We start from the raw sequence: 20,154 nt of genomic DNA, 5'->3' as shown, positions 1-20,154 counted from the left end.
TAAAAGAGACAATACGTGGTGGTAGGCTGGAGAGAATTTAATTAAATTCTGGGAACAAGTCTTATATGTTGTGCAATCTCATGTTAAGACCACAGATTATATAAATATTTAATTATACTGTTAACTGCTTTGCTTGCTCTGCTTGCTTCAGTTTTTGTTTGTAACCTGATTTTGAAACAAATAGGCTACAGTTAGAAGTAGTCCCCCTTTTGCAAGGCTTATTCATTTAGAAGTCACCCTTCCATGTGGCAGCTTTAAAGAGTTTTGTTCTAAAAATCATATCCTTCTTTAGCCAACCACACAGTCAGCTGCTTCTACTGACAGATACAGGCTGCAGTGCTAGCACCTCGACAAAGACAACTGTCTGGACAGTATTACAACCACGAGAGACAACAAGATGATCAAGCAATGATTACATAATCCTTTTTAAAGGGAGTGGTAGAAGTGACACATCTCTTCTGTAATTTTACCTACAACAGTATGACTGACTGATAGTGGTAATGCAGAGATTAATGAGACAGGCCCTGCTTCAAGCTTCACTTAAGGGGAATTACAGTTGCTACAAGAGTGACCATTGCAGCAGCTTTTGGAATGGAAACATCATCTGAGTATGGCAGTAAACACAATCTTTAAATGTAAGTGGATTAAGTTCATATGAGAAGTCCTGTGTCTAAATAAACACCTTTCTCTGCTGTTATCTTAAACTATTTCCTGTAGCTTTTATTTCCTGACTCATTTAAATAAGGCAGTTTTGAAGACCACCTTCCACTGGCACCTCTCATTAGAAGGAGCAAAAACGTCCTCCAACTCTCAACTGTTGACAGAGCACAGCTGAAATACTGAGTAGTTTAATTAAAGATTTTTTTTTTTTTCTTACACTGCAAAAAAGGCTTGCTAGATGCAAACTGGCTTAAAGCTTGGTAAGCAGAACTTTAGTTGAATTCCTTGAAGCTTAATCTCTCTCTCTGCAAACTAAATCAAAACCAAGAAGAGCATTTCAATTACCATCAGGTAACTTTTCCCCCAGCTGCCTATAAAGCAGAAGTTACCCTGTTGCAGCATTTGAGAGACTCCCATTAACTCATTTGAACTAAAACCTCTCTACATTTTCGTGACAATATAACCTAATGCCTGATTTTTATTTTTTGTTTGTTCCACACCCCAAAAGCTGTGTAGGTGGCCAATGCTATCACATGTCTGAACAATGTCTGGCCAACATTAGTGTCCTGATGTCTGTGGCATTTTCAGTACTTCTTGGTACTCCTTATTCAGGTTCAGCTGGAGATAAGTCAATATTGGTGCCAGGAATAACATTGGGTCCTATGCCATCCACAAGAGAATCCCACTTATCAAAATCTTTCTTAAGACCTACAAAATGGAAGAAAGAAAACCCAAGTGGTAATGAATTAAGTAGTCGGCTTTTTTTTCAGTGTAGCTTTACAAAGTAAATTGTAGGACAGCTGAGTCAATTTGGCAAAGCAGGGGAGGCATGATGTTTTAGGTTTTTACATGTTAGAACAAAACTGCAATGTTCCTCCTCTGATTTGTTTAGATTACAAAAGTATCTAACAAACCTCTAGAAAGAGAGTCTGACTGTTGTTTTTTCTACTTTTCTGATACACTTATTTTTGATCTTGTTCTAAACAGAATGGTTATATTAAAAGCTTCATAGGAATTAACTATTAATTTAATTTCATAATTTGGCATAAACAGATACTTACTCAAATGTTTCTGCAGGAAGGCTAATGAAGCATGATTGCTTATATCAATAGCTTCATTTGGATCTATTTCTCCTTTCAATTTGAAAAATCTTCCAATGATTTCTCCGCTCACAAAGGTAAAGTCAGGAAAGCTCTGATGTACTGACCCCCTGCAAATAGAACAGTGATCAACAGGTTTATAAGAACGCAGTTGTCTGATTAAAAGATGCTGTGTGTTGCACAGACTTATCCAAAGACAGTCACGCATCTGTCTTCTTTAGCAGAAGAAGATAAAACAGGTTAATCTCATGACCATGCAAGATTAGCAGTAAATTCTGTCCTAACCACAGAAGGGAGGAAGTTTTGTATATGCTTACTGTAAGCGACTATAATTACAGCAGCAATAAAGAGCGGGCCTGGCAAAACTTAAAGATGAAGCTATCCCTCTGCCCTGAGTGTAAGGTGGATTATAGAGCCATCCACTCCCCTGCATGAAGTGTTTTCACCAGGTGAGTGCATAACCAGACCTAGGCAGCTATTCAAAGTGTTCAAACACAGATGATGCTTGAGGCCCGGAGCAAAACTTGTGCCCCAAGGCAGGAATGCACACCTTGGAGTACCTTAAGCTTAGGGTTACTGGCAGCTTGGAGAGAGGTCTCTGTCTCCACTGTGGGGGACGTACTGCTGTCTAATTTAAACGTGCAGTGAAAACCTGGGCCATGAGGAAGTAGTGACTGACTGCAGTTACATGTAACTGAGCAGCTCCAACAAGAGTAAAGATTCATCTTCACCCATAGAAGTGATTGATCCTGGACACCTACTTGATAGTGATCATTTTCTTGTTTGTGTCATTGGATCCAAGCTTCTTCATCTTTAAGATATTATCAGCCCACTGGAATTTTTCAGAGTTGATAAAAAGCAGCGGTTGCGGGACACTGTTTTGGTAAATGTCATCACCTACTGGAAGCATCCATGCATCGAGGGCAATGCCACACCTGTCAGAAACAACTGGATATTGTCACAGAAGCAGAAAGCTTTGTATGGAAGTTTTCAGCATGCTTTGATTTGCAGGAGACATGGGAAAGAGAAACTCTATGATACTGAACAGGTAAACAGGTTAATGAATCATTTTGGTTTTAAATGATTTCTACTCTGGGGGAAGAGAATTAATCCGTTATTGCATTTGTTGGTCTCCATTGCCAGGTGCAGCTGGGCACAGGAGCTTCTGCAGGGTCCCACAGTATCATACTGTAATATGATACAGCTATTGTGTTCCACCACATCCCCACAGTGGAAAGAAGCATGACTTGAGAAAACAAGACATGCCAAACAAAACTCTTCTTCAAGAGCTAATCATTAGCTGGGGGATCTTAGTTAAGGTCCCCTGCTCCAGACCTCTCAAGTGCCAGATGTCTCTTGCCTTGTTTTGCTTACTTACCTGAATCTTATTTCTCTGCTGAGACTCTCAATAACTGTAGCACCACCAAAAGAGTGTCCCATCACAGCTATTCTGCTAGTATCAACAGAATCCTGTCAAAAAAATCCAGGTGCTGTAAGAGACTTTCTTTCCCAAACCTTTTTTTTAAGAAGGGAATAATTTTTTAGGCAATACATCCTACTGAAGTAATAAGAGCATCATTTCAGCTCCATCTACCAACTACCTATCCAGCTTGGGATGACCTGAGAATATGTTCATAGATCTACAGTGTGATCTTCAGAGGTTTACAGAAATCAGTTTATAAATGGAAGAGGGAAACCAGAACCATTATTAAGTGTTTAACAAAACACAGTCACTGCCTCTCACTCACCTTTAGGCTATTCCAGTCAAAGTTTGAATTTAGTACATTCATTACTTCCTCTCCAGAATTGATTTTAAGAATGAGATTGAGAGCTTTGATACATTCCTGTGCTCTTTGCTGCACCTGGAAGAAAGAGGAATTAGGGCAGAGCAGTGGAAGAAATTATTAGACAACTGCTAGGCTTGCTGGTCCTTTGGACACAAGACTTGGTCTGATTTTTCCCCCCCCCAAGTGTCTGATATGGTAACGACTATTCTGAGCTGCAGAATGGAACTGTAAAATGGAACTCTGACAAGGTCTGACCAACAACAAAACTGACTTTTGGAGGTCCAAAGAGTTGAAGCTCTTGCTGAGATCCTCTGCATGCAGAGGAACTTATCCATATAATGTCTGCCAAAGACCTTCAACTCCTCCGTCCTGTCACTACTCAGAGAAGGGGCTGCTGGGATGTGCAAAGGCTTAAATTACAAAACTGAAAGGAAGGCTGACTCGCTGCTCCTCCTCATGCTCACTTTGATGAGCAAATGTCATTACATCACTTGCCCCATCTGCACAATAGCTTTGAAACTGTCTTTACACTGGATAAACACAAAATAAGAAACAGCCAAGAAGCCCATCTCATTTTACATATTTACACATTCTTGAAAACTAGCAAAGCTGTTGCAAATAAAGGTTTTCATTGTTCAGTATAAGAAGTGGTTTTGACTGATATGTCAGTGAAAGAAAAGCTTCAAAAAGAACCAAAGAACAGCAGTGGAATGCAGTGTGTAGGCACCCAGCATGATGTCTATGCATCACTGAATTTCAACTAAATCTCAATTTCCTGACATCTCTACTAGTGAAATTTGCAGGCAATGGTTTCTGGAGGTTATTTCCAAGCTCAGACATTATGTATTTAGTCTTGTAAGTAGGATTGTTGTATGCACACAGGAAATTACACTTGTACTGCTGTCTGTATGGCCCAGGGAGATAAAAAGAAACACCCCCCTGGCTGAGTTTGCATTTGCTGGAAGAAAACACTCCCATCTTTTAAAGGTCAAGTCTATGCTTGGAGGAGCTCATCAGTATGGCCATGTCACATTAGCATGAATGCTGCTTATAATCAGGAAGTCCTCATTGTTTACATTGCTATAAACTGTGCTAAAGTGTGTTGAAGATGATGAAGCGAGCATCTCCCTTAAAGCAGCCATGATTCATCTTACTATCCAGCCATAAACAAAAGCAAAGCAAGCCTAAGGCCACACAAGCATTTGGATTCAACTCTGTGAGTTGGGTTGGGTTGGGCAGCAAAAGTGTGAAGGCACAGAGAAGAAACAGAAAGTTGAGTGGAACCAGGGGAGGAACAGCTCACGAAGTTTGACAGTGCGACTTCATGAGAAGGCTTTATTGAGGAAGTAGCTTATGCTCTGTAGAAAGCTGTTGTTGGCTTTCTCATCCTCAGGAACATAGGACTTGGTGCGTTTTTATATATCCCCAGAGTCACGGCAGAAAACTGCAGACATGGCCAAAGGGAAAGAGTCTGCTAGTTAGTCCTAAACACACCACTCCTGCCTCACCTTCGAGAGAACAGACCTAGAATGAGTACCTGCTTATGGCGCAAACAACGCTCTTCCTCTCCAGTTTTTAGTCTCCTGTAGTAGATCCACTCCTTCTCCATGTTTGATGTAGATTCTTGCTGTCGTTCAGGAACGGACTTTTTTTTACAATAATACGTTGCTGAAGCAGATTCATCTCTGTAATATCAACAAAAGGTTATTTCTGGGGGGTGTATTCTGTTTGGTTTGAGATGAAGACAGCAGAAGTTTTAGATTTCACTTATCTCGAGATCCAGCTACCAACCAGTGCTGCTGCAATCACAACTGAGTAGAGACAGACTTTTTAAATAATGCGATAACCCCACCAAAACTCCAACCTCCTTTATATTCTCCAGGTTCTAACAATGAGAGAGAGAAAAATAGCATGCCTGAAGAATGACAAATGATATCTACCCTGGGACTTTTCATTCAAGGGCTTATCTAAGCAAATTCCCTTTGCTTAGATAGGAGTTGAGCTAGAGAAATGGGGGGTGTGGGCAGGACTGAAGAAGATTTTTTTTTTTTTTTTAAATTGTAAGGTCTTCTGTAGAATAAATAACATTCTAATCAATATCGGAAAGTTTCTTTCCATCAGAACTCAAAAACGTGCAGTATACACACCTGTGCTCCACAGCAGCCACTATAAAGCCCTGAGAAGCCATCTCTATGCAAATAGCAGAATAGATCGTCCTGCAATGAAAACCACACTCTGGTGAGACATGTGCATACATAATTATTTCAATTATTTCACTGCTCTTTAAATGTTGACCATGCTACGTACGCGCTAGCCCCCATTCAGTATTTCTTCGGTTTGAATTTGCTAGCCAGTAGAGCGGGCTTCTGTATGCCAGGCACCAAACCCTGTTCACAAAACCTGGTTACTGTTTTACTATCTATTCAGAAAGAAGACTGCTAATGATTTTTAAAAGTAGCACATATAACACTTTCCATCTTGAAAGAACTGTCCAAAAATCAACTATCTAATCTTCACAACATGCTTAGGGATTGGTAAATACCTTCACCTCTAAAATACCAAGGGGAAGCACAACTAAATACATCAACCCCGCTTTTATTTACTGCTGTTGATTTCAGTGGAGGCATACTGATACAGAGCAGCCTGTTCTTCAAATTTGTTTCAATTCCACAGGGATCTCACCCCCCCTACTGAAAATCTGTTCAGAACCACCCTTGGAGACTGCTGTCTCCATAGATGACAAAAATAGTTTGTCAACAAACTGCAGAATTACCGAAAAGCTCCAAGTCCATGGGAAAAAACGAGGAGTGGGTATTTTTCTCCTGGCTTAAAAGCAGCATTTGACTTTGCAGGACAGGTCACTGAACCTAGATAAAAATCGAAGCATATGTCATTATTACTGAAATGGGAGAAAGCATTTATTACTGTGGGAGTGATCTCAAGAATCTGGGGACCACTGATTTCAGAGCCATCATCTGACAATAAGGTACCAAATCACATCCTTAAAATATGGAAGACAAATATGGATCTGATTTTGAAAATACTTTCTACTTGGCAGATGTTACTTTCCTTCTCCTCCTCCCATCCACAGCCTAGCACAAGGCCTACAAATCTCTTAAACCCTATGAGAACAGATTTTTCAAGAGCAGTCAGGCTCCCAAGTCTTGTTGGTATTCAGACCTTAGTATCTATCTGACCTTTGTATATTTGCAGATTTTCCCATGGGATTTAAGTCCCAACACATAAGTGCAGCTTACCCAAGGTCTTCCTAGAGCAAATTGCCCGGACACTCCTAATCATAGCAGTCAGAGACTGCAGGTCTGCCTGAGAACTGGGTGACATTCAACATTGAGCCTCACTACACAAACCAATCCCAGACAAACATACCTTTTGGGAATAAACTATTTTTGAGTCCTGTAGCAGTAACACACTGGTCATGGAGCAGTATGGCAATGACGTGCATACAGAACTCATGCCCTTGCACTAGTCAAGGAATAAAATCCAAACTGGTCTTACCAACATAGTACTGGAAAAGCCTCTCTCCTACAACTCGGTACATATTAAGGAAGTCAGAGAGTCCCTGATAGTACTCTTTATCTGGAATCCACGGTGCCTCTTCATGATCTGTGGCATCACATGATGGATAATACAGGCGCAAGAAGCTTCCCTGGGATTAAGAAGGAAAAAAAAAAAAAAAAAAAAGAAAAAAAGTAAGATTGATATTTATTTCTATATGGCAGAAAAAAAGGAAGATAAAAACATTTATGTCAAGGGCTTAAGATGAAAGCATGACAGCTCAAGAGAATTAAGAGAATCTCACAAGAAAATTATTATTCTATACAGGCTTTGATGCCAATCCTATGTCACTATCTTTTTGTCCCTGCAATGAATTTAAAGTAGCATGACTGTTGGCATCCAGAGATATACGTCACCATCTCTAGGTTAGCCTCTGGATAATGCAAAATCCTCCATTTAATTAAGTTAGTGGTTACAAACACTCACAACCTATTTGCTCTATTTCTGCATCTTGCTGGATCTTTTTTCTGTTTTCCTCACTATGCCTCCTTTTGGGGAATGGTACAACGACGCAGTTTGATCAGTTTAACAGGGGTGACTGTGTCTCCTTCACCCTTCCAGCTGGGAGCTGTCAATGCTTTCCTTGCACCAGTGAGTCTCGTGGAGCTGCTACTGACCCAGTTCAGCTTGCTAAACTGAGGGTAAAAAAAGACCCTCCTAGAAGTATATTTTTCTGCTAGGTTAACCAGAAAAATTTTGCCCTGAGATCAGTTTCTGGGAGCATGGTCCAGCAGAGGAGATGTGCGTAGAGTCAGGCACATGGTCTCAACGTGGCTATAGTGTTCCTGGCTAAACTGAGCAACAGCCTCTCAGTAAAGCTCTTGGGCAGCTGCACAGCAAAGGACTGCAATGTATTGTTCTTCCTCCTCATGAAGATGTTTACAAGTCTGTAGTGGTCCATCTTTCTAAGCACAAGTTTGTTAACCTGTGTTTTATCTGCCTCTGTTTCTTACCACCAGTTTGAATCTTCTTTTACTGTCTGCACGCCAGGTCTTCCAGGAAACCACCCGAGCCTTCCACATTTACACGGACCCTCCATACCCCCCGGACAGTATTTTTCCTATGCTGATAGCAGCAAAGTACCAGTGGCACACCTTAAAGCAGCCCTCCTGGCAGATGAACTGTGTGTCATTTGCACTCTTACTTCCTGGTTTGCAAGGGAATTTGTGACACACTATTCAAAATTCACTATCTCGCTCCATCTGTACTTTTGTTTTTACAAGTGAAGTCTAGGGCCAAAAAGAACATGAGCTTTGTAATAAAGTCTGCTTTCTTGAACGCTAATTTATCAGTTTCACACACAACATGTACCAAAAGCTTTTTTAATTAAGCTTATTTCTACTTACTCATCAAACTTAAATCAATCTTTGACACAAAGACCATTAAGGAAGAAATCATCAAACCTTCATCCATAATGATAATGATATTAATTTGATCCCAGAATAGTCCCAGTGAATGTCCCCAGGTGACTAACTGCTTACCAGAAAGGGAAAGACGTTCATTGTTTATGCCTGAGAGAACTGTAATTATAGGGATTGCTTATCTAAGAAACAGACATGGGCTGATTGCAAAAAGAAACTAACTGCTTCTTTGTGCTAATACAGAGTAAGCTCAGTAGAGTAATGGAAAATGTAGGAATAACCACTACAAACTGATCACAAGTTTCACCAAACCTGGCTAGTCTGAGGAGTAAAAACACTGTGTAAATGCAGGTGTGTCCTCATAGAAAATTTAAAAAGGAAGAGGATTTGAAATGAAAACCAATAAGTGAGCTCATTAGCTGGCGATTTACTGTCCCCATCTTCGTATTGTGGCTTCTCTCTGTACCAACCACTTGTAAAACTGCCATCCTGTTCTTTTTCAGAGAGATAAAATTTCAAGAAGACATGTCATGCTTTACCCTGCAGCTGAAACACTACATACCCTCATCACCCAACCCCGCCAAATCCCACCAGGATCTTTGTGATCAGAACAGCTACAGTGATGGAGACTGTGTGTGGAGCCTCCCCAAGGAGTCCAACGCAGAAGGGAGCGGTGGGGTGGGTGGGAAGAGCCCCGTGGGTGCCAGGGGGACACAGCTTCCCTGCAGTAGCCTCTGTAGGGGAGTCAGGAAAGCAAGGATATTAGGAGGAGGGAGGAAGCAGCCATGGGGAAGGCTTACAGGTTACATCCATCTGATACACACATCCTACACATCCAGTACTACCCAGTACACATCCTACATTGGGATGGAGAGGATAGAAAACAGCTGTGAGTGTCAGCCATGGGGCACCCCTACACACAGACAAGACCTTCTGTTTGATTCATCTGTAAAACTACAACAAACTGCTTTCACTAACATTGTGGCCTAAATCCAAAGGAGGAAGAACCGAGAGCTTTACCTCAACCGCATTTTCTGTCATCAGGTCTGTACATCCAACTGAGTGTGGCCCCTTTCCATTAGGGATCCTATAAAACTTCTCAGTGCGGCTCGTCTCCATTTCCATTGGTGCCTTCATCGACAAACCTGGGGAAAAACACAAAGCAAATCAAGATACTGCCATGGCCTGTGCAGCCAGATCACCTACCCTGAAAAAAATCCAGCACACTGAAAACCCAGGAGTAGGAAATTCAGGGCCGAGCTGATACAAGAATCTGCTTATGAGAATCAGAGATCTGAAATCCCAAGTCACCAACCTGACCTGCTCTGTTGGGGAATTTCCTTGGAGCTGAGCGTCCTGAAACCCAAGGATCAGACAACACCGTGCAGGGAGGAAAGGTCTGGCTGGGGATGTGGTGGAGGACGACTCGGGAGGTGGAGGTGCTGCGATGCAGAGCAGCACCAGCCTCACTCCTTGGGCACAGAGAGGGAAGAGCAAGCCCAAGAGCAGCGAGTTTCAGACGTGAAGGCAGTTCCCTCCCCGCCGGGCTACGACCTAGAGCTGCTCCTCCTTGTACGAACGGCAGAGAGGGAAGTTTTTGCAGCTCCTCTGTAAACAAAACCGGCTTACGCATCTGGGGGAGAAGCATGTCAGGGAGAAAACCAACGCCGCAGCCGTTTTTCCAAGAGGAAGGACAAAGCCTGGGTTTGATCCCTGGAGAGAAAAGGCCGGGCTGCCCGCGCAGGAGAGGTTGTTTGGGAAGGTCTGACCCTCCCCGGCTCACGCGTGGGGTGCCACCTCCGAGCCCGGCTGGCCCGGGGGCTCGGGGGCAGCCGCCGCACCCCAGCCTAGGCAGCAGCCCTGAGCAAGCATCCCCGGCCCCTCGCCCCGGCAGCCGAGCCGTGGTTTATCTGCCACGTTTCCCTGCCCCGGCACAGCGCGGAAAGAGACCCGGGGCCATCCTAACCCCGCAGGAGAAACGGCGGGTCCGCACCCCCCCGCGCAAAACCTCTCGGCCGCCCAGAGCACCCGGGGGCGGGGAGGGGAGGGGTCCGGGCCCGGCCTGTTCCTCTCGCCGGGGCGGAGCGCGGCGGTTCCTCCCCGGAAAGGGCGGGCGCGGAGCGGAATCGGAGCGGAATCGGAGCGGAATCGGAGCGGGGGGGAGATGGTGCGGAAGCTGAAGTACCACGAGCAGAAGCTGCTGCGGCGGCTGGAGCTGGTGAGCTGGGAGGCGGCGGCGGGGAGCTTGGCCGAGGTGAAGGCGCTGCGGCGTTACCGGCTGGGCCGGCGGGAGGATTACGCGCAGTACAAAGCGCTGGCCCGCGCCATCCGCGCCTTGGCCCGCCGCCTCCGCGACCTGGGGCCGGGCAGCGCCGCTTTCCGCGCCCGCTGCGCCGCCGCGCTGCTGGAGAAGCTGTACGGGCTGGGGCTGGTGGGCAGCCGGGGGTCGCTGGCCGCCTGCGAGAGCCTCTCGGCCGCCGCCTTCTGCCGCCGGCGCCTGCCCTGCTTGCTGGTGAAGCTGCGGATGGCCCAGAACCTCCGCCACGCCGTCACCTTCGTGGAGCAGGGCCACGTCCGCGTGGGGCCCGAGGTGGTGACCGACCCGGCTCTCCTCGTCCCCCGCGCCGTGGAGGACTTCATCACCTGGGTGGACGCTTCTCGCCTCCGGCAGAAGGTGCTCGACTACAACCAGGAGCGCGACGACTTCGACCTGGCCGCCTGAGGGTGCGCTGCCCGCCCCCCCTCGGGACACGCGTGGGAACAGGCGCGCGCCCCCAAACCCCCCCCCCGCGGTGCCGCCCGTCGGGTGTTCACACCCCACCAGCCACACCTGAGTGGGGAGCGAGGAGGGAGCGGTGCTCGCTTCCAGGGACGTGCTGCCACGTTCTTCCACGCGGAGATGCTGCCCTTCCTCATCCATCGCTCCCAGAAAACATCCGAGAGCCCAGCTCCGTCCTGCTTGCGTCCCGTAAAGCCAAAGCGCTTGGAAAGTTCTCCGCGGGATGTGGTCGGGTTTAAGTGCTTGGCTGCTAATCGCAACTGCTGGGAGGGGTTTTAAGCCTGGCTCAGTGGCTGTTTTAGGGCTGAGCTTGGCAGCTTCGCTGCTGCTTTTCTGAGAAGTTGCCCTGAAAGATTGCCAGCTCCTCCTTCAGCTGACGGGCAGTAAGCAGAGGAGCTGCTTCTTGATGCTGGGGAATGTGTATATGGGGGGGCAACGTGGGGGGTTGTTTGGGGTCAGCAGTAAACGAGGAGGCCCGATACTGCATTTCTGGAACTGTAAAAGTTTTAGGCAAAAATGGAATAAAAAAAAAAAAAAAAATTTATTTTCACGTGAAGTCATAAAGGAAAGTTTGACACTCAGAGTTTGGAATCTTTGCTGTGTGGGGTTCCAGTTGACAACGAGGCGTCATTTGTGGAGCAGGTTCTAACTGGGGAGGCATTGGAGTGACAGCTGTCCCAACCATAACTGCAAATCTGGGGGGAAGTTCTACATTTGGCATAAGCCAAACAAAAACTAATATTTGAGGGGAGCCTCAGGCCTTCTGGGGCTGTTGGGAACATTATTCCCCTTTGAAATAGCAGAAAAGCAAAAAAAAAAAAAAGTTGTTTTAAGTTGCTGAAGAAATGCATGTGCTATTTTATGATGTAATTTCTCTGAGAGTTTCTTCTGATTTTTAAATATTCCAGTAAGCAGCAAGCCCTTGCAGAATTTTCTTTAATGTGACTTATTTAACTTTTTTTTTGGATTGCTACAAGGCTATTACTGAGTTAGAAAGTGATTTTTACTAGAAATGCTTTCTTTCCTTTACTCAGGGCTATGAAAGCATTTGGCAGTAGGTTTAGGAATGGAGCTGTGACTGCCTGTCCAAAGGCTGGAGCTCGGCTGCAGTCTCCGCTCTGGGTCTGGAAGCTTTAGTGTGGCTTTTCTCAATGGGAAAGGTATTTAGGTGAAAGGTGTTTTGGGGTTACCAGAAACTCATCAAATGTTATGGCTGCTTTTTTAAAAGGCAAACTAAATGTTAAAATTCCTACCAGCCTCATAAGCCAAATGTATTAAGCAGAGCATTAAGTTTTAAAGCAGTAATAGATATTAAGTAAAGGACATAAAGGAAGTGGGGGAACCCTTTGCTTATCCTGTGAACTACTCCTGTTTATACTTTAGTTTATTTCAGTAAAACATCACCTATAACATATTAAAAACCTTTTTCTCAGGGCATGCACCTTGCTTATTAAGAAATACAAATTGAAAAGACATTTTGCACCTGAAGCATGCCTTTTCTGAAACACCTTTCCAGCCTTCATCTCAAAAAATATCATCATTCTTTGGGACGTTCAGAAAGTGCCTAGTTCAGGTACAGGTAAAAATTCTGTTTGCTCCGCTTTACTCTTGGGGGGAATTTAAATAACAGCACAGTGACCTGCCCTGTGGAGGGCATTTTAATACTCAGATGCTAAACTGTTGCTCTGCCCAGTTTGTTCAGCCCTCAGAGGAAGAGCAGAAAAGGAAATCTCAAACTCCATCCTGTTATCATCTGTAGTTTACATCACCAGCCTGTTCTTTTTGTCCTAAACCAAATTTTAATCATTCATCTGTGCACCTCCAGCATCGTCCATAGCAGAAGAGAAAAACCCAAAAACCTGTAGTCTGTTAAATTATGCTGTGGCAATGGTGGCTAATAGATTTCCCTGTGGATGCTGTGGTATTGGAAATCAAATCCTTATGTGCTTTTTAAGAAATGCATCAGGTTGTGTCTTTATATGTCCACGTGTCTTAAGTCTGCAGGTCTGTGACCCTGTTGGTTTTACAGTAGCTCAGGCCTGAAATGAGTGTCCTGCTCCTACAGTTTTCACAGCCGGAGTCCACACACGCCTTGGAGGAGAGCTGGGTCCACTTCAAGTGCGATAAACAGAGCGTCATCTCGATCTGAAAATGGAAGTTATATCTGACAGCAGCACACCCACGTTCTTGCTCGTGTATGCAATCAGGCAGATGATGGCTTCCTCGTGTTTAATGGTGTTTTTGCCTTTAGTTTGTGGGTTTGAGTTTGTTTGCCAGAGCTGACGTGCTGTGGCAGCGACCGGGCGGTTCCCGCAGCGGCTCCGGAGCCGGGGATTGCAGGGATGCAGGAAGCAGCTCCGACAGCCTTTCCTGGCACTTAGATAAACACGGAAGCTTTTTTTAAATCCCAAGGCTGGATTAAATCTCCAACGTCAGTATAAATCACTGGTTTCCATGGATCTGCATGAGCTGGCACAAGGAGGTGAGCCGGCATTATGCTTTTTTGGGTCAGATCCTGCCTGCAAGTTCTCCCCTCCTGCACTCCAGGGGCTTGCAGGGGGAGAGCTTATGCATATGAGGGGGGCAGGATGGGGTCGTGGGTGTCACTGTGCTTCTTCCCAGCACCTCCTGAATTGAGTTTGATGTTCTTCAGGCTGCTCAGCATCTCCAGGAAGCTTGTGGAAAGTTACTGATGGAGGAGGACAGAGGATGGTGGTGCTGGCGTTGGGGTGAGCTCTCCCTGTGCCTGACAAAACCTGATCTCTGCCACCTGCACGAGCGTCCATCCCAGCAGGTGGGGGCTGGAGGGGATCCAGCTTCTCCAGCAAAGGAGGAAGGGGCCGGGGGGGCTCTAGGCAGTGCAAGAGCTCTTGGAGCAAATGGTGAGCAGTTCCTGTGTGGGAGCTCTCACTTGGATAGTGGGTAGCGATCAGGGAGGTTTTACCAGCGCTTATGTTGTTGGATTTTTTCCTTGTTTTTTTTCCTCTCCTTTTCCCCTGGCCTTGGCTTCTCCTTTATTTGAAGGCTGCCAAAGTGGGGTAGCTGAGCTTGGGGAATGTGGGGGAGCTGAGGAAAAGAGTCCTTCACACTGAGACCTTTTGTGTTGCAGGGTGTAAATGGCTGAGGCTGTCACTGAAATGCAAATGTGTACTTTTCCACTGATCTGAACCACTTTTTTTCCAGTAAACAAGAATGCTGCAGTTTTTAAAGGCTGCTTCTGACATCTTGGCGTGGCTTAATGTGGAGGTGATGCTGACCTCAGTAATTCAGTGATAGCACATCACAGCGAGCACAGACAGCACTCTGGGCTGGGGGAGGATGTACATCCCCCTTGCCAAGATGGGGTACAGAGTCTGAGAGAAGCCGTGGTGGAGCTGGGCAATTCCCAGCCTTTTGGGTGATGCTCCTGTATCCTGCATCCCTCCCTGTCCTTGTCTCAATATTAAACCACAGCAGCCAGGGTCTCATAGCCACATCTCGGGGCACTTCCATGTGCTCATCTCGGTGGCTCTCCCCAGCGAGATATTCCCCAGCAGATGGAGGTATCGCTGTCCCCTTCTTAAGCTCAGAGTACTCTGTTTTATATAGATTCCCTGGCTGATTTGGCACTGGAGATTGAACAACAGAGCCGGTTCTCCTCACTGGGGCCTTAGTTCCTACACCATATACCAAAACATTTCAACATTCACTGAATTTCGGGGAAGAAAGTACCCTTAAGTGTTATGACAGCATTTAACTGAGAGCCCCAGATCTGGTTCCTGCTCTCAAATGCCCCGCTTCAGGCATTGAAGCAACTCTTCTCACCCTTTGCTTGCTGGTTTGGGCCTGGAGCGGGACCTGGGTGGTGGAAAACCTGCCTGCTCAATGGTCAGGACATGGGCATGTTGGGTGGACGCAGCAGGCAGCAGCTTTGGAGTCATCAGGAGAAGGTATATGAGTTCAGTCTTCCCATAAACCATGGAGATTATGGATCCAAGGGCCAAACCCAAGTGTACCTCCCCCAGTGGGAACGTCCTCCCTCGCTTCTCTGCGAGCGTGACTCTACTGCAGAAAGGTCCAACCACCACTAATACTAGCTGATTTCAAAGGGAGAAAGCATTTCACTTCCAGCAGGCAGAGAAAAAGGGGAGGCCAACCACTAACAACAGCCAGAGACGGAGATTTGAGCGTTTCCAGTTTTCTCCCAGAGCTGCATGTTAGAGGATCCGTGCGTCCCCAGCAGTAAGTCACAACGGCTTCTCGGCTGCTGTAAATCATGTCGGTGGGGTTGATAGGTGCCAGGCCGGATGGCATTGCCACCCTCGGTTCCTGCCCCCCAGGAGCCACCACCTGGAGAGGCTCAGATGGTTGTGTCACGGGGTAAAGTAGAGCCAGCTCTAGCCGGCGGGATCGCCTGACTAACGTTACAGTCTACCGCCTTGGCACCTAGGTCTGAGCTCCCTGGGCTTCAAACACAGCAGGCAGGAACCACATCCTAAAACCACCGTCCCTCTCCCCGCCAGCCCTGACAGCAGCCAGGGCGCAGGGTCCCGTGCAGGCACCCACCTTGCTGACACTGGGTTTGGGGGAGATGAATGCCATGCTGGCAGAGCACCCAAAACCTGTGTCCCTGTTAGCCTCCCGCAAGAATTTGTCTGCGAAGGACTGCTGGAGGTCACATAGTCCAAACCCCTGCTCAAAGCAGGGCGTGCACAGAGCTGCCTCAGTTTTACATGTCTCAATGCTGGCTGCCTGAAGCGGAGTTTAATCACGCTCGCTGTGATTTTATTTTTTTTTTTTTTTTCCCCTTTCATCTAGTCCGAGTTTCCTCTGCTGCTTCCCATCCCCACACTGGACACGTCCGTGTCAGGAGGTGGGTTATTTTTCCCCATGGGAAAACTTGATTCACCTTTTCCCTGAACACTGGCTGTACGCGCAGTGGGGAAGGGGCATGTCCATTGTATTCCCCCTTGCAATTTACCCAGAGCAAATCCCTCCTCCCCCCTCCTCCACAAAGACACGCAGGGATTTGGGGCCGGATAAGGGGCTGGAAGGGAGGAAATGGAGGAGCAGCAGCCCTGGAGGATTGGGGACGGGCTTTGGGAAAGGCAGGCTGAAGCCAGGGCGCGGGAGCGCTGGCAAGCTGCGTGAGGGGCTGAGCAGAAACTACCCAGCTCCTTAAAATCCTCCTCACGCTACCATCGCTCCTCCCCGTGCTCTCCCCAGACCCCTTTTCCCCCCTTCAGCACTCCACGTACCTGGTGTGCGGTGTCCTGGCCGAACTCGGTTCCCGTCCCGTTGGCCGGAGGAGCAGGATGGACCCTTCGGCTGCCCGCAGCCCTCCGGAGCCAGGCGAGAGGCGGCTGCTCCCGCGGGAGGACGTCTCTCTCGTGGGCAGACCGACTGCCAGGCTCTCCCCGAAGGGGAGGGACCAAACTTTGCCTTAGTTTTCAGATGAGACGATCTTTTGGGGAGAGATCTTCCCCGGGCCTGGAAAACAAGTTTCTGGCATGGAGCCATCCCAAAAGTCACCCCACACCCGCGGCTGCCGCGATGACAGGCTGTGGCGTTGCAGGGCAGGGACGGGTTTAGATATGGGCTTGTTTGCGTGTGTCTGTGAATTTCTGGCTTTCCTCACGGCGCTGCTGAGTGTGGTGGTGTAGGGCTGGATCAAGCACTGGGATCCCCATGAGAAAATCTCCCTGGCTGGGTTGCCGCATCCCGCGGAGGAGCCGCGACACTTACGGCTGGGAGAAGAGGGGAGACCTGCAGCGGAGGGTCACTGTGATTTGGCACAAGGTCCCTCCATAAAAATGCAAGTCTTTTTTTTCCTTATGGCATTATAGAAGGGGATAACAACACCCTAAGGAAGCCAATAGCAATTCTGGGTGCAACTTCTGGAGCGGTTTAAGGTTGATCAAGCACAGGTCCCTACTGGCAGGGCGGATCTGTGTCCACTCCCCCTCTGCACAACCTCAGCATTTGCCCCCTTGATAACGCTGAGTTTAGGGAAATAACCCTAAAACCAGTACCAACAATAAAATATTAGTTTTCTGAGAGATCAACAGGTTGATCCAGCTGATGAAACAGTCATATGAGCTTCAAGGCTAGCAAAGGGAGGCAGCAGGGGAGGGAGGGAAGATAAAATTTTTCTTGGCCTAAATTTCTTATGAAGCTGCACCCGTGCACTGTCTGCTTGGAGAGCTGGTGAGCTCCTGGGGTGGGATCACTGGATTCTCTTCCCCTCTTTTTTGCATATATGTGTCTGGGTATGATCTGAAGGTAGCAGAGCACAAATGTGCTTGAAATTTATGTTATATTTTTAAACTTTGAATTTTATTGGAATTTCCTTGGAAAATAAGAAAAAATTGGTAGGAAAAGAGACAAGATTTTTTTTTCCTGTACTTTTGTCCAGCACTCATTTCAGTGATGAGCTGGATGCATTAAAGTGTAACATTTTCAGGATAGATTTAATGCTGATGAAAGGTCTTGGAGGACACCTCTATTTAATCTAAAGGAACAGGTTCTTCAAGGTTAGTGAGAGGCAATGAGGAAGAGGAGGCGGCGCATGACTGCTTAAAGTAAGAGAGACATGCCAAAGCCAATGATACTTTTGTGGCCCACTGAGGAGCGCCAAAATTTATTATACTTTTTAATATATTCAGATATTCCCAGCTGTGCAGTAGTCAAACCCAGTAAAGTTCTTTCACTTGGATCTGTCTACACAGTCTAACCACCTAAGTCAGGGGACTTACTGAAGCAGGCTGTGATTCCCTCCAACCTTTGTATCTCATCATTTTCTTACAAGAAAGCAAAGTAAAGGTGGTGGTGTGTCCTTCCAGCCGGTATTTGGGATGTGGTTGTGATGTTTATGGGAGTTGGGGGCAGGGAAATGGCCCCATCCACCGCTGGCTCCCAGGATGTAGCCCCTAGGATTGCAAAACTTCCATCACATCAGCCTCTGCAGGCTCCAATGTTGATCCTTTCCAACATGATGAACATAGAAATCACACTCTTTTCAATCTGAGAAAATGACTCCATGAATTAAATGTAAAGCAAAAGCTGCAGCAAATCCTAAAAATCTTCTGGCTTATGAAGGGGACTGGACTAACTAGTCCAAGACCAGCTTTAGATACTGGAATAGAAAAGTTTTCTCTCCTCTGATTTGGCCAGACTGGACAAAATACTGCAGTATTTCCATCCTCAGGATGATGGGGTAGCACAGTGATCCTTGCAAGCTTCTTAAATTCCCTGTCAGCAAAGGAGCTGGGAAATATCCCCTAGCACAGGTATAATTTGAAATCCACAGCCTTGAGGGGCCAAAGCACAGTTATGGAGACAAGATTTTTAAGCAACATGCCTAAACTGGTTTCAGATGGAAAAAAAGTTTATTTTCTTCCTAGTAGCTGTTAGAGTGCTGTGTTTCAGATTTAGGATGAGAACAATGCTGATAGCACGCTGATGTTGCTCAGCCGTGTTTACACTAAATCAAGGACTTTTCAGCTTCTTCTGCTGCCCTGCCAGCAGAGGATGGGGGGTACAAGAAGCTGGGAGGGGACACAGCAGGGACAGCTGACCCAAATGAGCCAAAGGGGTATTCCATAGCATATGACATCATGGCCAGTTTGTAAACTGGGGGGAGTTAGCTGGGGGACGCGGCAGCTCGGGGATTGGCTGGGCATCAGTTAGAGGTGGTGGGCAATTGTATTGTGAATCACTTGTTTTGTATATTCTATTATTATTTCCCCTTCCTTTTATATCCTATTAAACTGTCTTTATCTCAACCCACAAACTTTATATATTTTTTTCACATTCTTTCCCCCATCCCACTGCGAGGAGGGGCACTGAGCGAGTGGCTGAGTGATGATTAATTGCCAGCTGGGGTTAAACCATGAAAGTCCTTTTTGGGGCCCAATGTGGGCCCTGAAGGGTTGAGATAATGACAGATCTGACCAGAGCGTGTTAAAATTAATTTTTTATAAGCATTCATTATATTAGTTTAATAGTCTCTGGTCACAATGTTGATTTATTGGCTCTTAGATTTATGGTGTTCATTGTTAGAGCTGTGTTATGTATCACCTTACTTGCCATATATAGTCCCTGTGCTACAGCATATCATCCGTGGGAGGTGGATTAAGGTTTTCCCTTTGATATACTATGTAACACTGGTTTATAGGATGATAAAATTATTGGTCGTGAGACTAATCCAGTATTTGTACTCAGCATTGACATCACTTCCATACTTCAGGAGCCATCTATTGGAAACTTACTAATTGCACTCTTTACCTTTTCTCCTTGGACAGGCAATCTATGGGAGACACACCTTCCTCCACCTTCCCCCACCTTCCCCTTCTCCTCCTGGCTAGTTACAATAGCTCTTGAGAATTTTGAATATCCTTGGGATGTTGAAACCGGCATGGTTCTATTGCTAGGAACTAGCATGTTCCTGAATGTGGTTCAGGTCTTGTTTAGGGTTAAACAACTGTTTAAGAGTACCACAAAGAGATCTGCCCTGAGGCTGGATAATCATGGGTGGCATGGCCTGTGGGAGAATATGGGCAGATATCTAGAGAACTTCTCACCTCCAGTGGTTTGGAACTTCACTCCTGAACAACTACAGGACCCTGGTAAAGTGATAGGATATTTGAAAAAAAAAAAAATGCTGTGGCTTTTCTGAAGAGGCACAACAAACCACACTGTGCTGGGTGCTGGCCTGTGTCTACCAAACACTGCTCGATATTATGCAGCATCCTCAGGGGGGAGGGAGGGAAAACAGAGCCATGGGCACGGTGTCTACTCTAGCCCCCACGACAAGCACTGCAGCTAAACCAGAGAACCAACCCATGCCGGTGTTAGCTGCCCCTGTACAGAAGAAGAAATACACAAAAAAGTCAGTTTTCTTAGTAAGGGAT

The 20,154-nt window shown here is 46.4% G+C and overlaps 2 protein-coding genes across 5 annotated transcripts; one reads left to right on the top strand and one right to left on the bottom strand.

The window, feature by feature from the left end:
• Nucleotides 1-22: 22 nt before the first annotated feature.
• Nucleotides 23-16,777, bottom strand: PLA2G7 (phospholipase A2 group VII). 4 transcript variants are annotated; one of them, XM_033004983.2, is made up of 11 exons: nucleotides 16,501-16,777; nucleotides 9,505-9,629; nucleotides 7,064-7,214; nucleotides 6,321-6,414; nucleotides 5,695-5,763; nucleotides 5,085-5,232; nucleotides 3,509-3,622; nucleotides 3,139-3,230; nucleotides 2,522-2,695; nucleotides 1,722-1,870; nucleotides 23-1,368 (listed from the first exon to the last, which is right to left on the bottom strand). In XM_033004983.2, exons 1-11 carry the CDS (start codon nucleotides 16,760-16,762, stop codon nucleotides 1,265-1,267), a joined length of 1,482 nt encoding a protein of 493 aa, XP_032860874.2. In that variant the 5' UTR covers nucleotides 16,763-16,777; the 3' UTR covers nucleotides 23-1,264. The 4 variants fall into 4 exon arrangements, with proteins under 4 accessions (XP_032860874.2, XP_032860876.1, XP_032860878.2 ...); XM_033004985.2 differs by lacking the exon at nucleotides 16,501-16,777 and adding an exon at nucleotides 11,315-12,084; XM_033004987.2 differs by lacking the exon at nucleotides 16,501-16,777 and adding an exon at nucleotides 9,805-10,460.
• Nucleotides 10,597-11,463, top strand: IMP3 (IMP U3 small nucleolar ribonucleoprotein 3). The gene has a single exon (XM_033004988.2). The coding sequence runs from the start codon at nucleotides 10,649-10,651 to the stop codon at nucleotides 11,204-11,206; it is 558 nt and encodes a 185-aa protein (XP_032860879.1). The 5' UTR covers nucleotides 10,597-10,648; the 3' UTR covers nucleotides 11,207-11,463.
• Nucleotides 16,778-20,154: the final 3,377 nt, after the last annotated feature.

The sequence above is a fragment of the Tyto alba genome, unplaced genomic scaffold (genome assembly GCF_018691265.1).
Source record: "Tyto alba isolate M040663 unplaced genomic scaffold, T.alba_DEE_v4.0 Super-Scaffold_40, whole genome shotgun sequence".
Taxonomy (NCBI): Eukaryota; Metazoa; Chordata; class Aves; order Strigiformes; family Tytonidae; genus Tyto; species Tyto alba.
The sequence above is the reverse complement of the archived record's forward strand: the minus strand, read 5'-3'. Positions and strand labels throughout refer to the sequence as shown.

Excerpts from the sequence above, each read along its gene's own strand:
- IMP3 (XM_033004988.2), top strand. The coding sequence starts at position 10,649 with ATGGTGCGGAAGCTGAAGTACCACGAGCAGAAGCTGCTGCGGCGGCTG.
- PLA2G7 (XM_033004987.2), bottom strand. The coding sequence starts at position 10,132 with ATGCTTCTCCCCCAGATGCGTAAGCCGGTTTTGTTTACAGAGGAGCTG. Across the intron at positions 3,231-3,508 it reads TTGACTGGAATAGCCTAAAG|GATTCTGTTGATACTAGCAG; the intron begins GTGAGTGAGAGG and ends TTTTTTTGACAG. Across the intron at positions 1,369-1,721 it reads CTTCCTGCAGAAACATTTGA|GTCTTAAGAAAGATTTTGAT; the intron begins GTAAGTATCTGT and ends TCCATTTTGTAG.